The sequence below is a fragment of the Mobula birostris genome, chromosome 21 (assembly GCF_030028105.1).
Source record: "Mobula birostris isolate sMobBir1 chromosome 21, sMobBir1.hap1, whole genome shotgun sequence".
Classification (NCBI taxonomy): domain Eukaryota; kingdom Metazoa; phylum Chordata; class Chondrichthyes; order Myliobatiformes; family Myliobatidae; genus Mobula; species Mobula birostris.
The window spans coordinates 53,917,719-53,935,087 of NC_092390.1; the positions used below are offsets into that span (position 1 = coordinate 53,917,719).

General features: G+C 43.1%; 1 protein-coding gene across 6 annotated transcripts in view; it reads left to right on the plus strand.

Annotated features, from left to right (window-relative positions):
- LOC140185802 (arginyl-tRNA--protein transferase 1) overlaps positions 1–17,369 on the plus strand; it is a 180,602-nt gene that overhangs the window by 14,199 nt on the left and 149,034 nt on the right. For all 6 annotated transcript variants that reach the window (XM_072239501.1, XM_072239504.1, XM_072239505.1 and 3 more), the window contains exon 5: positions 2,002–2,250. In XM_072239501.1, coding sequence (XP_072095602.1) covers positions 2,002–2,250 — 249 coding nt within the window. The remainder of the gene's footprint in view (positions 1–2,001; positions 2,251–17,369) is intronic.

Here is a 17,369-nt window from a genome sequence, read left to right on the forward strand (position 1 = left end):
TTTGTTCTTGAGTGTTGGTGTTTCTGTATCAAGTTGTGATGCAGCCAGTTAGGGTGCAACCATTGTGCATCAATGGAAGTTTGTCAAAGTTTTTTGTGACATGCCAAGTCTATGCAAACTTCTAACAATATAGAGGATCTGTTGTGCCTTTATTGTGATGACACTTGTGTGCTGGTCCCAGGACATATCCACTGATATGTTAACACCAAGGAATAGAAAGAATGTGGTAGTGCTTGAATAAGAGCAGAAGAGAATCCACCGGGATGTTGCTTGGAATGTAAGGCTTTGGGTACAGGCAGAGATTGGATGGGTTTAGATTGCACAGGAGGCTCTGGGTGTGATCTTAGAGATTTATATATATTTAAAAAAAAAACTACAGGGGCAGAGAAAGGGTAGATAATCATGGTCTTTTTTCAAGGCCACGAGAGTTTCAAGTTAGAGGGCACTGGTTTAAGGTGAGAAGAGGAATATTTATAGGAGATTGGAGATCTGAGGGACTTGCTTTCGAGAGCTCTTCATCTCATGTTCTCAATATTTATTGCTTATTTATTTGATTATTACTTTTATTTTTCTTTTTGTATTTGCAGTTTGTTGTTTTTTGCACACTGGTTTGTATGCCAGTTGCTGTGATCTTTCATTGATTCTATTATGGTTGTGGATTTATTGAGTCTGCCCACAAGAAAGTGAATCACTTTGATATGTACTTTGATAATAAATTTACTTTGAACTTTGAAGTTTTTCATACAGAGGGTAGTGTGTATTTGGAACAAATTGCCAAATTAGCTGGTAGAGATGGGTGTGATCACAGGTTTATAAAGCGTTTGTGCAGGTACACAGATAGGAAAGGAATGGGCCAATGGGCTTGTTTCTGTGACATATTTGTCTGACTGAATTTCTGATGTATGGAATATTTTCCAGCAGTCTACCCTATTTATGCTCATAATTTTATACATCTAAACATGTTGCCTATTAACCTCCTGTGCTCGAGAGAGAACACACCTAGCTTCTCTAATCCCTCTTCATAACTGAATTGCTCCATTCCAGGCAACATCCTTCCTATATATTACGGTGACTATAACTGCATGCAGTATTCTATTGGATGTATGACCAAGCTTTTATAAATTTAGAGCATATCTTTTTTGTTCAATGCCATTACCAATGAAGGCCATATGCCTTCCTATCCACATTACGTATCACATTATTCCTCTGTTCCTCAATACTCCTAGACCCTACCATTTACAGGTATGTACTGAGATTCATTTTCTTGCAGGCATACTCAGTAAATTCAAGAACCATAATAGAATCAATGAAAGACTGCACCCAACAGGGCAAACAAATGACCAATGTGTTAAAGACAACAATCTGTTCAAATACAAAAGAATAAAAATAAGCTATAAATATCAAGAACATGAGATGAAAAGTCCTTGAAATTGAGACCACATGTTGTGGGAACAGTTCAGTCATGGGCAAGTGAAGTTGAATAAAGTTATCATCATTGATACAAGAGCCTGATGATTTAGGGTAATATCTATTCCGGAACCTAGTGGTGAGAATTCTGAGGCTTCTGTATCACCTTTCTCATGGCAGCAGCGAGAAGAGAGGATGAGCTAGTTGGTGGGAGTCCCTGATAGATACTGCTCTGTGTAGTTGTGCTCAGTGGACATGAGGTCTTTACCCATGATGGACTGGGCCATATCCACTACTTTTTGTAGGATTTTTTATTCGAGGGTATTGGATTTTCCATACCAGGCTTGATGCAACCAGTCAAAGTATTCTCCACCACATATCTATAGAAGTTTGTAGGAGTATTAGCTGTCAAGCCAAATCTTCTCAAATTTCTAAGCAAGTAGAGGCACTGCCATGCTTTCTTCGTAACTGCACTTGTGTGCTGGACCCAGGACTTGTCCTTTGTAATCATAACACCTAGAGTTTAAGGTTGCTCACTCTCTCCGCTTTTGTTCCTTTTCAATTGTTAATTAAATTTTGTTCTATGTTATGAAGCTGAACCCATGGATTCCTGCAATGATGATAATGGAATTGGCCATCTACCTTCAACTTGTACTTCAGAAGTTAATATAGATCTAGAGAAACCTTTGGAGATTGTGAGCCTTGAAGAAATACCAAAGTCATCTCAAGTGCTTCAGAATTCTCAGACAGTCAGTGCTGATGACGAGAAGAACCCAGGCCAAAAACATTCATCTGCAGTGGCAAATGATTTTTCTGAATCATTTAAAAGTGTTCCTAAGCCAGGTGGGTTTAAAGAACTTATTTGTAGTGGAAATTGCTATGTAACATTCTTGGGAAAATGTACTATATATTGATATTTGAGGGCTATTGATTGTTATGAAAATTTAAGCAAAAATACTCTGCATGATTCGCTAATTGGAATGCAGATGCAGCGTTATTTCTCCTTCCCACTTGCCCAAAGAGAGTTGGAATCATTTTAGATGTTGAAATTTTTCTTGGTTGTATCTGAAAGTACCTATATGCATTTTTTTTTTTTTTTTTTTGTTGTTATTTAATTCCTGCCAGCCCTAACATTGTCATAAGAAGGAACATTGTTTAAGCAGGTCAGTAAGTCCATTGGGAGCTTGGTTTACTGCACATTTGCGTAGCTAAGTGCAAGTGGGAACTGTCTCTAGTTGGACAGTATACTGGATTCACACTGTTTTGAAAGCAGGTGAGATTTATTTATTTCATTTATATTGAGTTACAGCCTGCCCCTTTGAGCTACGTTATCCCAGCAACCCCCGATTCAACTCTAGCCTAACCATGTGAAAATGTACAATGACCCATTAACCTACCAACTGATAGGCCTTTGGATTGTGGGAGGAAACTGGAGCATCCGGAAAAGCCCCGTGCATTCCCTGGGGAGGACATACAGACTCCCTACAAGTGATGTCGAATTGAACTCCAAACTCTGATGCCCTGAGCTGTAATGGCATCGCTACGCTACTATGGCACCCTGATTCTGCTTCTCGGGCACTCAAAAGTTCGATCAGGGCCTTGATGTTTGTAAATCTTTCTTATCTCAGCATTTACTAAAGGTTAGAAGAAGCTTTCAAAGAATTGTTCTTTTCATAGTCTTATAAATTCAATTAGACATTCAGAATGCAATTTGAGACCAAGTAGCAAAACAGACTACCTGTCTTTCTTACATCAGCTAATTTCTATCACTCATTTGAATTGGGCCCTTTATGCATGGGGGCAGGCTTCCCAGCTTGAGCATTCAGAAGCTCATGAAAGATTGCTCTGTCTTGTTGAATTCAAATAGAAAACTTGGGCAACTGTATCTTGAGGTGGTAGGACAAGAGCTATTGCTGTTAATCTAGGTTCACGGTAGAAATTAGTTCTTCTACAGGTAATGTTGACAAAGGGTAAAAGTTCTTTTCTAATTAGGATTCCTGTTTTTAATCAGTTTTTAAAGAAACCTAATGTATACCTTTTGAGAGTAATTATAAAATGTTTCTTTACGTATATGTGTTCATAACGAAACATATAAACCCTTGACTGGAATATTGAAAAAGCATAAAATTTCCACTTTAACAACTCATGCAGCAAGGTGAGCAGTATTTTTTCTTTCCCCCGTGTACACAGTATAGGAACTCTTGATGTTTATGTGATTTAAAAGATCCAAGGTTTTTAATGAACTGATATCACCAGAGGGTGGCAGTGCAGCATAATAATTTTGTCTCTGGGAAAATGCAGGCTTTCTATATGTTTTAAATGTAAAGGCAAATATGGGTGAATTTCTTGCTGTACATACTTCCATAAGTGGAACACTTGTCTCTTATCAGGACAAGGTACATAAAAATAGTATTTGGTGATGGTGGTTTCATGTATTTGTAATGTGACCTAGTTGTTCTAAACTTGCTAGTATTGTATTTCATTTGACAGAACTCTTGACAAGATGATATCAATGCTAATTTTAAGTTGTATCACTTTGCAAATTGTAACTCTATCTCATCTAATAGAATGCCTACAACTTTTATCTTTATATTGAATTATACTGTAGCTAACAACACTGATATTATGTATCTTGGTCAGTGGTCCCCAACCACCGGGCTGCAAAGTATGTGTTACCGGGCCGCGAGGAAACGATATGATTTAACGATATGAGTCAGCTGCACCTTTCCTCATTCCCTGTCATGCACAGTTGAGCTTGAACCCACCTCCCCCACCCCCCGGGTCGGCAGGTTCGCAAGAATATTGTCAATATTAAACCGGTCCGCAGTACAAAAAAGGACTGCTGATGTTGGTTGTAAATTCTGGCCATGGTCTGGTTGATGGCTTTGACAGTCACTCAACATCTTTTTTGTTATTATATTTGAGAAATAGAATCCCACTAGACCCCAATCACTTCTCCTGGTGATGTATGATGAGCAAATTCCCTTCCATGTTGCATCCAGTCCTCCCCCTCAGTAATAATTGGATCCAATTACTCCAACTCCCTGCCTAGAACTTAATCCTAGGATTTGAATTCGGAAAAGTTAGAAACTGAACACACTTTAGGCTGCAAAGGGAACAAACAATGCCTGTGACAGTAGAGATGAGAGAAAATTAAATGACCCAAAAGGTGGTGTTTGTAATTAACAAAATTTCAGCACCTACTCTCACCTAGCACTATCTTTTGTTATATTTCATCACTGTTCATTTCTACCTCATCAGAAAATACAGTGGATTCCAATTAACTGGCTCACATCAGGACCAGTACATCTTGGCTCAATTAAGCAGTAATAGTTAAAAGGCATACAACTAGTTTAACTGAGTAACAATTTATGTATTTAAATGAAATATAGAACCAATTGTAGCACTGTCAATGCTACTATAGTACTATGAAACTATATTAGTTCCTAATACAAAAGAGGAATTCATCCGTGTCACATTCTTTTGTCTGTAAGTGAAGAAAATCGCGTAATCACCTAGTGCAGATAATGGACTGCCTTCATACAATGCTGTTGACGATCACGAACCCCAAATTTTCATTTTAACTGTAACATTCAAGATTATTGTTGACACCTTCAAATTCTCTAGTTTCTAACTTGTTGAAGTAGTGAAATCTTGTTTCATTTTCACTCCTGGCTGTTTCAGGCATCTCCAAGCCTGAATGCATGTAACGCAGCGAGCAAAACAGTTCTGAGCTGTGTTGCTGCTCAATTCTCGGCAACTATCAGCGACACAAATCACTGCTTTTTTTAGACACACTCACACGCAACTGACTCTATTTAAAAATTGCTCACTCCAAACAAGGTGTGCTGACTAATGGCTATGCAAGTTAATGTGACTGTCTCAATTAAGTGGCATAATGTACCAAATAAATGAAGGGAATCCCGGTTATTTTCTCTATTAGTTTTTTTTCTTTAGAGTTCTCCCAGATAAGAGGCTGTCCTACTTAAATGATGGTCCAATTAACTGCAAGGCGTTGTAATCTGTCTGTTCTCTCCACCCATCCCTTCTCTGCAACTGAAAATGTGTTTAGTTCCCAGTTAAGAACAAAAGTCTTTGACTTGAAGCATTAGCTCTTTTTCCCTCTCCACTAATAATGTGTATCCAGCATTTGACTTGGAAAATTTTTGTCAAGTATTTTTTATACAAAAACAGTCTGTGCCTGGTAAAGTGAGGCTTTACAGATCTTTTAAGGTCAATTTTAGTTTAATAGTCTTTGAGCTGAAAATAGGTTTAGCTTGCCTCAAGAAATTAAACTCTGATTAAAATTATTTGAACACAAGCTGCTTTGTATTCTGAGAAAAATTCTATTTTAAATGGGTCATTTGCAACTGTTAGTTTTACAGTACAGATGTTGTGTGTGACAGAGTGGGTGGTTAATTTGGTGGGCTAGCACTTGGACCATTGATTTGGGGCACAAATTCAAACCTGATTCTAGCATCTGGGAAATTTAAGTTCAAGTAATTAAATGAACATGAAACATAAAGCTGGTGCCAGTAATGGTGGAAAAAATAAATGTGTTGCTATAAAAATCCATCTTGCTCACTATGGTGGCATTCATGCCCTGTGACCAAATAAATGCATGTGTGTGTTTCAACTTCTGTTCACTTTCATATGCATCCTTAATTTTTCAAATTTTTAAATAGAATTGTATGCCTGGTGAACTCTGAAAATGAGGCAAATGTTAAAATGACTTGGGAGAAAAAGATAGAACGTGTATATCAGGTTGAAGTACAGAAGAGTTGAGGATATTTAACGTAATTTCTACATTTATAAAGGATTGTGAAGCAAGCCTAGATAGAAATAAGTAGTCTGATCAATAGAACCTTGGAGAATAAATGCTGTTGTTGTGCTGTATTAAACAGTAGTCAGAACCAGCATCTGGTTTATTATCACTGACGTATGTTGTGGAATTTGTTGTTTTTTGCAGCAGCCATACAATGAAATACAGAAAAATATTACTTTGAGTTACAGAAAGAAATATAAAATAATTAAATATGCAATGAAGAGAAAAAAGAGGCAGTTTTCATGGACCATCAAGATTGTGCCCTCTGAGATCCTCCTGAGATATTGATGCCAGGAATATGAAGCTGCTAGCCCTTTCTACTGCTGACCCCCTGATGAGGACTAGTCTGTGTTCTCTGAACTTCCCCTCCCTGAAGTCTGCACTCAATTCCATGGTCTTAACTGATGCTGAGTGCGAAACTATTGTGTTACAATATCATTCAATCAGATGATCTATCTCAACCTTGGACGCATCCTTGTCACCCTCTGAGATTCTGCCAACAGCAGTTGTGTAATCGTTATATTTATACATGGCAGTTGAGCATTACCTAGCCACACTGTCATTAGTGTTGAGAAGGTAGTGCAATGGGCTAAGCACATATCCTTGAGGTGTACCTGTCTTGATTGTCAACAAGGAGGAGATGTTGTCACTGATCTGTACTGACTGTGGTCTTCCAATGAACAAGTCGAGCATCTAGTTGCAGAGGAAGGCACAGAGGTCCAGGCTCAAGAGCTTGGTGATGAATACTGAGGGTACTATAATGTTGAATGCTAAGCTGTAATCGATAGACAATAACCTGATGTATATTTTGTTGTTGTGTACGTGCTCTAATGAAAAGTGGAAAGCCAATGAGATGCAACTTCTATAGGACTGTTGTGATGGAAGGCAAATTGCAGTGGATTCAAGTCCTTGCTCAGGCCAGAGTTAATTCTAGCCGTGCCCAACTGCTCATAGCACTTCACAGTAGTTGTGAGAGTTAGTAGGCAATAGTTTGGTACAGGTACTGCTCTTCTTTGGTACTGGTATGATTTGATGCCTTTTTAAAGCAGGTAGGAACCTTTGACTGGAACAGTGAGAGGTGGAAGATTTTCTTGAACACTCCAGCCAGTTGGTTAGCACAGATTTTCAGTGTTCTCCCAGGTGCATCGTCAGGACCTGACGCTTTGCAAGCTTCACCTTCTTGAAAGATATTTGTACATTGGCCTCCAAGGTGTATATCACAGGCTTTCCAAATGCTGCAGGGATGGTGATGTATGAAACGTTGCAGGGTTTGGATAGAGTGGATTGTGGGAGATTAAGGACTAAAGATCACAGGCCTGAAACTAAGGGGAAGAAACTTGATACTGATTAGAAAAAACTTTTTTTTATGGAATGTGTACTTCGAACCTGGAATGTACTACCTGCAGATGTTGTGGAAGACAGATGGTGAAGAAAAATTTTCAAGATTACTGTGGAGGAAACATTGAGTTATTCTGTAGGAACTGGCATGTATGCAATTTGCTGAATGAATTCCTGTTCTGTAACTATGCTGATTCCATAATATTCACAGTAGGAAAGATGATAAAATCCTTAATCAAACTTCTTCCAGAAAAAATATTAAAATAGAAAGTAATAGCTTGGATTCGTAAAGTGAAGGCTACATTTAATCAATTTTGTTTTGAATTCCAGAGAAGTAACAATCAAGCAAGTGTAATGAAGTGCAGTTAGCTATCATTTTTATTTAATTCATGCATTGTCAAATTGTGGCTAAGTCTTGAAAGTAGATTTTGGGGACAAGTAACAGTTGGTTATAAAATATTTTTTTGTATATTACAGAATTGCTTAGATTGAGATGTGATATTTCACAAATGTTGTTAATAGAATCGCTATTGATTAATGTTGATGTAATCAATTTGAATTCTGAGGTGCAAATAGAATCAAAATTTAGCAGTAGCACCAAGTAAGGGAATAATTTATGGTGTTCTGGTGAGGGCAACTGTAAGACAATAGAGGAATACAGAGAAAACTTTGAATGGGAATTGGTAAGTAAAGCAGCATGAGCAAGTATAAGACAATACTTGGTGGTAGAAAAGAAGAATAAGAGTCCACAGAGCCTCTGGAAAGATCGTACTTGCACGTTTACTATTAGCACTAACATAGGTTAACAAGATTTTTAGCTGGGGAAGAGTTGTAGGGAAGTTATATTTATATTTGTACGGAATTTTTGGTTAGTTTCAATTTGGAGTACGAAGACTGATTTTGTTTAACACACATAGAAACATAGAAAACCTACAGCACAATACAGGCCCTTCAGCTCACAAAGTTGTGCCGAACTTATCCCTACCTTAGAAATTACTAGGCTTACCTATAGCCCTCTATTTTACTAAGCTCCATGAACCTATCTAAAAGTCTCTTAAAAGACCCTATCATATCTGCTTCCACCACTGTTGCCGGCAGCCCATTCCACGCACTCACCACCCTCTGAGTAAAAAAACTTACCCCTAACATCTCCTCTGTACCTACTCCCCAGCACCTTAAACCGGTGTCCTCTTGTGGCAACCACTTCAGCCCTGGGAAAAAGTCTCTGACTATCCACACAATCAATGCCTCTCATCATCTTGTACACCTCTATCAGGTCACCTCTCATCCTCTGTCGCTCCAAGGAGAAAAGGCTGAGTTCACTCAACCTATTCTCATAAGGCATGCTCACCAATGCAGGCAACATCCTTGTAAATCTCCTCTGCACCCTTTCTATGGCTTCCACATCCTTCCTGTAGTTAGGCGACCAGAACTGAGCACAGTACTCCAACTAGGGTCTGACCAGGGTCCTATACAGCTACAACATTACCTCTCGGCTCCTAAATTCAATTCCATGATTGATGAAGGCCAATACACACCAACAACAGGAATTCTGCAGATGCTGGAAATTCAACTAACACACACCGTATGCCTTCTTAACCACAGAGTCAACCTGCGCAGCTGTTTTGAGTGTCCTATGGACTCGGACCCCGAGATCCCTCTGATCCTCCACACTGCTAAGAGTCTTACCATTAATACTATATTCTGCCAAATTCTGCCATCATATTTGACCTACCAAAATGAACCATTTCACACTTATCTGGGTTGAACTCCATCTGCCACTTCTCAGCCCAGTTTTGCATCGTATCAATGTCTCGCTGTAACCTCCAACAGCCATCCACACTATCCATGACACCGCCAACCCTTGTGTCATCAGTAAACTTACGAACTCATCCCTCCACTTCCTCATCTAGGTCATTCATAAAAATCACGAAGAGTAAGGGTCCCAGAACAGATCCCTGAGGCACCCCACTGGTGACTGACCTCCATGCAGAATATGACCCGTCTACAACTAGTCTTTGCCTTCTGTCTTTGCCTTCTGTGGACAAACCAGTTCTGGATTCACAAGCAATGTTCCCTTGGCTACCATGCCTTTCTGCTTTCTCAATAAGCCTTACATGGGGTACCTTGTCAAATGCCTTGCTGAAATCCATATACACTACATCTACTGCTCTTCCTTCATCAATGTGTTTAGTCACATCCTCAAAAAATTCAGTCGGGCTCGTAAGGCACAACCTGCCCTTGACAAAGCCATGCTGACTACTCCAAATCATATTATACCTCTCCAAATGCTCATAAATCCTGCCTCTCAGGATCTTCTCCATCAGCTTACCAACCACTGAGGTAAGACTCACTGGTCTATAATTTCTTGGGCTATCTCTACTCCCTTTCTTGAATAAAGGAACAACATAATAGAGATGGTTTAAAAAGATTTTGAGAATGATTGTAGAATTGAAAAGCTTCTTGGAATCATGGAAGAATCCATGAATCATAGTCAGGCATTCATACAGCATGGAAACAGTCCATCAGCCACCCATTTCCAGTGGAGACTCGTCAGTGCTAATCCCATTTTCCAGCCCTATTCAGTCTGTTACGTACCCCGTAACTGAGTTGCCAAACCAGCAGAAATGGATCACTCAGTTGGAGTCTGGATTACTAGATCTAAGAAAGTTTTATTAAAGAAACAAGCAACACAGTAATCGAAAGGATAATAAATACAACAGTTCAGCAATGATAAGCACACATGTGCACAGAATTAAGATAACAGGAACAACCAAGCTCTATCGTTGTCTAGGGGTAAATGACCAATTTCAAAGTGACGCAAAGTTCAGTCCAATTTAGTTCAGTTCGCAGTAATCGTTGCCATGGCGATGGACAACGTGGGGGGGGGGAAGGAGAGAGAGAACGAGAACGACTGATCATTCAAAACGGCTTCCACTCACAGACCTGCGATATTGCTCACAAGCAGCTTTCGGGCGAGTCCTTTGTGATGTCACCTGGGGTCACCGACTGTGACCCCTCCTCCAGATGCGGTCGATCCTCTGCAGTGAACCTGGCACCCAAGCAAGGGCGGACACACACTGGGTTCCCGCTGATCGTACCTTTCCACCCTGTGCGTCTAAGGCTGATCCCGCGATCAGCCGTCCAAGAGCTTCCCACCGACTTGTGAGAGGCGCACCGCTTCCAGGGTCTCGTTACCTCGGGGTGTCGTGTGTGTCCTGCCTTAGCGAACCTGTCCCTTTTTATCCCCCTGCTGGGGTATCGCCTGTCCATCACTTCAGACAGTTCAGGGTTCAAAGGGGGAGCCGCTCTAGACAGCTGTCTCTCCCGTCCCTTCATTACACATCTCCAGATCGCCTGTCCATCACTTCAAACAGCTCAGGGTTCAAAGGGGGAGCCGATCTTGACAATACCCAGACTGATGACTCCTTCATTAACATCTCCAAATGTTGCTCATTGTGTTCCTTATCTCTCCCTCCCCTGAGGACAGGTGGCAGACCAACTACTGATGCCACTGGTGCTAGCCCAGGCCAGCAAGCTTCTTAATTTATGTGTATTCTCGTCACACTTCCCCCCCCACTTTAAGGATTTTTACCGGGGTAAAAATTACAAACATGAGTACGTTATTTGATACACACAAATATACATCTTTATCAGCTATTTGGCTAATACTGAGAATTTGAAGTTGTCACCACCTTGACAGACAGTCAGCAATCACATTTTCCGTGCCTTTTATATGTCTAATTTTTATATCAAGTTCCTGTAGCACCAGACTCCAACTTAGCAATCTTTTTTTTTTATCTTTCATAATGGCCAAAAACACTAATGGGTTGTGGTCAGTGTAAATTACCAGTGGTTTCCGCGCCGGGCAAATATAAACTTCAAAATGTTGTAATGCTAGTATGATGTTATAATGTTATAATGCTAGCTCCTTTTCCACAGTGGAATAGTTCCTCTGATGGGTATTAAATTTCTTAGAAAAGTAAGCGACTGGGTGCTCAACCCCCTCTTTGTCTGTCTGCAACAGCACTGCCCCGGCAGCTTCGTCGCTAGCATCTGTTGCTAGGGAGAAGGGTTTTGAAAAATCAGGCGCATTTAGCACAGGATGGTGACACAGAATCGCCTTCAGACTCTCGAAGGCTTGTTGACAAAGGTAGTCCCTCACAAACTTCGCATTCTTTGGCAAAGGCTTAGTGAGAGGGAGAGTAATATCCGCAAAGTTTTTGCAAAACTTCCTGTAGTACCCCACCATCCCCAAGAACCTTCTCAGGGCTCTCTTGTCTGTCGGGGTGGGGACCTCCGAGATAGCCCGCACCTTAGCCTGCATCGGAGCCAGCTGCCCCTGTCCTACCACATTTCCCAGATAAGTGACCTTCGCGTGGCCGAACTCACTTTTCGCGAGGTTCACTGTCAGGCTGGCTTCAGACAGCCGTTTAAATAGCTCCCCCACCGCCACAATGTGCTCCTCCCACGTGTCACTCCAGACCACTAAATCATCAATATATGCTTCTGTGTTCCTGAGTCCCTTTATTACTGAATTAATCATCCTCTGGAAGGTCCCTGGGGCGTTTTTCATGCCAAAAGGTAGAACATTATACTCGTACAAACCGGAGGGGGTGACAAATGCCGAGATTTCTCTAGCCCGGTCGGTTAAAGGGACACACCAGTATCCTTTCAGCAAATCGACCTTGGTGATGTACGTAGCTCTCCCAACTTTAACGATGCAATCGTCTACCCTTGGGATGGGGTAAGCATCAGTTTTTGTGATGGCGTTCACCTTTCTGTAATCTGTACAGAATCAGATGCCCCCATCGGCTTTCGGGACAACCACGCAGGGGGACGCCCATTCCGTCTTGGATGGCCTAATAATATCTGTGGCTAGCATGTACTCAATCTCTTTCTCCACTTGTTTGCCCTTCTCCAAGTTCATCCTATAGGGGTGCTGTTTAGTAGGCTGGTCTGAGGTAACCACAACATCATGCACCATCCCTTTGCATCGCCTTGGGACATCGGGACATACATCTGTGTGCCGTTTAATTAGCTTTATCAATGGCCCGCTTTGTTCGGGGGTTAGGTGAGAGACCTTGTCAGCAAGATTAGCCAGAACAATAGAGTTCTCCAATCGGGTTGGCACCATATTCATCTTTTCAAGATGGGTTTTTCCTGTCTCATTCGACACCCCAGTCTCAGTAATTTCCGTGATAACACCAACCCGGTTTTCTTTCTGATCATGGTAGGCTTTTAACATGTTAATGTGTACCAACTGTGTGGGTTTACGCCTGTCTGGCGTTTCGATAACATAGTTCAAAGGGTCTATCTTTTTAGTTACCTTGTACGGACAGTGGAATCTCACCTGAAGGGGGTTGGCTACCACTGGGAACAGAACTAAGACCCAATCGCCCACTTGGAACTCTTTTTTGCGGGCACGCCTATCATACCATTTTTTCATTTTAGTCTGGGAGTGTCGCAGATTTTCTTTGGCAAGGTCACAGATCCTTTCCAGCCTCTCACGAAATTTTAAAACATAATCACATTAACTTGAACTGCCGGGCTGGACCATTGCTCTTTTAGTAAGGTCAGGGGTCCTCTGGGCCGATGACCAAAGACGAGCTCGAATGGGCTGAACCCCAATGACTCTTAAACTGTGTCCCTCACGGCAAATAGCAGGAGGGGCAAAGCATCATCCCAGCTCCTAGCGTTTTCTTGACAGTAAATTTTAATCATTGTCTTTAAGGTGGCGTGGAATCGTTCCAACGCCCCTTGTGACTCAGGGTGGTACGCGGAGGCCAAAATCTGCTGTGCTCCCATCTCATCCAACATCCGTCGGAAGGTGTGAGATGTGAAGACACTCCCCTGATCCGACTGGATTTCCCTGGGCAGCCCCACCGTAGTGAAAAATTTCACAAGCGCCTTTACCACGGCGGGCGCCTTCATGCTTGCCAGGGGCACAGCCTCCGGAAACCTGGTGGCGGCGCACATCATAGTCATCACATACTCTCGCCCACTCGCAGTTCTGGGCAGGGGACCGACAAAATCCACAATGACTCGGGAAAAAGGTTCCCCGAAAGCGGGTATCGGTCGAAGGGGCGCTTTAGGCAGGACCTGATTTGGCTTTCCTACCACCTGACATAAATAACATTGCCTACAATATTCAACAATATCTTTCCTCATGTTCGGCCAGTAAAGTTCTTCCATAATTCTGTCGACTGTCTTCCTCACCCCAAAATGTCCACTGAGGGGTACCTTGTGGGCCAAGTTAAAAATCTCGCCCCTATAAATCTTCGGCACTACCACCTGGTGTACAACTCCCCATTCCTCATCTGCGGGCACAGTAGGTGGTCTCCATTTCCTCATTAGTACTCCCTGCTTTACATAATAGCCTACTGGCTCCTTTTTTAATTCTGCCTCGGAGAGAGCTGTCTCTGCCAAATCCATCAGCTCCTCGTCCCGCCCCTGTGCCTGTATAAAGCCCCCCCCGGCTAATGCCAAGTCTGCCTCAGCTCCCTCACTTCCTCGTTTCATTTCTTTCCGTCTTTTCACTTTCTATCCCCTCCTCGTACAAGGCTGGCAGAAACGTTTCAGCTAACTTTATGTCAGCCTCTGCAGCTTTTCTCGACATACGCCGAGTTACTGCGCAAACGGGATAAACCTGCGAGTCCACGGGCGGGGCCTCCATGCTGGCAGGCTGACTTGTCAGCCTCATGGCGGGGAACACAATTCCCCCCGCGAGGTCATTTCCGATCAAGACTTCCACGTCTTTCATCGGTAATTCGGACCTCACCCCGATCGTGACGAGTCCAGAGACCAAGTTGCTTTGTAGGTGTATCTGGTGCAAAGGCACGGCTTCAGTCCCTTTTCCAATGCCTTTTATCACACTGACCTCCCCAGTCTCGGTCTCTGAACTAAAGTCTAAAACACTCTTCAGTATTAGTGACTGACACGCTCCTGTGTCTCTCCAGATCCGCACTGGAACTGGTTTTAACCCCTCCTTCACTGACACCAATCCGGCCGAGATAAACTTCTCGCACCCTTCCTGAACTTTGGCAGACCTCCTCTCCCTTGGGGGTGGGTTTGCCAGCTCAATACAGCTAGTCGGAACCCCCGTTTTTCCTTTCCCCGTCTCCTTCCTTGGGGCAAAGCACCTGGATGCAAAGTGTCCGACTTTCCCACAATTATAACAGACGACCCCAGGGGACTTCCTACCAGACTGCTCCCGGTCTACCTTATCCTTTTCACTAGTCCCCGGCTTACTTACTGACTTTTCTGGCGGACTCTCCCCGCCGTCCTGACGACCCTTTTGGTAGCCTTTACTCGGGGCAAACTTCATTTTATGCGTCAACGCATACTCATCCGCTAACTTAGCAGTTGCGGCTAACGTGGCTGCCTCCTTCTCATCTAGGTAGGGTCTCATACCCTCAGGGACACAACCTTTAAACTGCTCAATCAGGATCAGCTGCAGCAGTCTGTCATAATCCCCCTCTACCCCCTTTGAGGCGCACCAACGCTCACAATATGTCTGCATCTCACGGGCAAACTCCAAATACGTGCGGTCCCACTGCTTCCTCGCATTCCGGAACCTCTGCCGGTATGCCTCCGGGACCAACTCATAAATTCTGAGGATGGCCTCTTTCACCACCTCATACCTCTGGGCATCTTCGCGGACAAAGCTGAGTAAGCTTCTTGGGCTTTCCCTTTCAGTACACTCTGAAGCAAAACCACCCACTTATCCCTCGGCCAGTCCTGACATAGCCACTTTCTCGAAATGGAGAAAGTACCGATCCACGTCGGTATCGTCAAATGGGGGAACCAGCCTAACCTCCTGGGTCGTCCAGAACCCTCCACCTTGGTTCGGCACGAGCCCCTGCTCGGCCCTTATCTTTAACTTCTCCAGCTCAAATTCCCTTTCCCTCTGTTTCTCTCTCTCTTCTCGCTCCCATCGCCTCTCTTTCTCTTCTCTCTCCAACTGTCTCTCTCTCTCCCTTGCCTTTCTAACTCTCTCTCCTGCTCTTCTCGCTGTAACTGTCTGTCCCTCTCTTTCTGTTCTCGCTCCAACTGCCGTACCCGGAACTCATGCTCGAGTCTCAGTTTTTCAAGCTGCACCTGTACCGTGTCTCCAGCAGGTTTTTCAATAGACACCACCTCCAGCTCGCCTTGGGGAAACACACCTTTTGATACATAGTGCTCTACGATAGCTCTGTGTATCTCCTCTCTCCTCATTGTCGACTTCCCCTTAGCAAGATTCAACCGTTTGGCCACAGCTACCAATTCCGATTTCCTGGCATCCTCTAATGCCTCCAAGGTCGGTGCCTTTATAAATTCCTCAGCCTCCATTTCTGCTGTTTGTCTTTTCTTTCTTTCGGGAATGTTGACCCAATCAATTTACTCCGTCCCAAATTTAGCGTTCAAAATCCCGGATGAGCCCCCACTTATGTTACGTACCCCGTAACTGGGTTGCCAAACCAGCAGAAATGGATCACTCAGTTGGAGTCTGGATTACTAGATCTAAGAAAGTTTTATTAAAGAAACAAGCAACACAGTAATCGAAAGGATAATAAATGCAACAGTTCAGCAATGATAAACACACATGTGCACAGAATTAAGATAACAGGATCAACCAAGCTCTATCATTGTCTAGGGGTAAATGACCAATTTCAAAGTGACGCAAAGTTCAGTCCAATTTAGTTCAGTTCGCAGTAATTGTTGCCATGGCAATGGACAACATGGGGGGAAGGAGAGAGAGAACGAGAATGACTGATCATTCAAAACGACTTTCACTCACAGACCTGTGATATTGCTCACAAGCAGCTTTCGGGCGAGTCCTTTGTGATGTCACCTGGGGTCACCGACTGTGACCCCTCCTCCAGATGCGGTCGATCCTCTGCAGTGAACCCGGCACCCAAGCAAGGGCAGACACACACTGGGTTCCCGCTGATCGTACCTTTCCACCCTGTGCGTCTAAGGCTGATCCCGCGATCAGCCGTCCAAGAGCTTCCCACCGACTTGTGAGAGGCGCACCGCTTCCAGGGTCTCGTTACCTCGGGGTGTCGTGTGTGTCCTGCCTTAGCGAACCTGTCCCTTTTTATCCCCCTGCTGGGGTATCGCCTGTCCATCACTTCAAACAGTTCAGGGTTCAAAGTGGGAGCCGCTCTAGACAGCTGTCTCTCCCGTCCCTTCATTACACATCTCCAGATCGCCTGTCCATCACTTCAAACAGTTCAGGGTTCAAAGGGGGAGCCGATCTTGACAATACCCAGACTGATGGCTCCTTCATTAACATCTCCAAATGCTGCTCATTGTGTTCCTTATCTCTCCCTCCCCTGAGGACAGGTGGCAGACCAACTGCTGATGCCACTGGTGCTAGCCCAGGCCAGCACACATCTTAATTTATGTGTATTCTCGTCACAAGTCGGCCCTCCTTATCCATGAGCTCTGCGTGCGCGAATTCAACCAACCGCGAATCGAAAAAACCCGGAAGTGCTCTTCCAGCACTTGTTGTTCGAACATGTACAGACTTTTTTTTCTTGTCATTATTCCCTAAACAATGCAGTATTACAACTATTTTACGTAGCATTTACATTGTATTAGGTATTATAAGTAATCTAGAGATGATTTAAAGTATATGGGAGGTTGTGCGTAGGTTATCGTGGATCGGGATTTAAAAAAACGTTAGTTCTCTTACTAAGTAAGTCGGAACAGGTACATCCGGTATTATTTTGCGTGAGTTAGTCAAACATTTGTCTTAGTAGATAGTGTATATTTTACCTTTCTATGCTTATAAAATACTTAAGAAACTTATGTT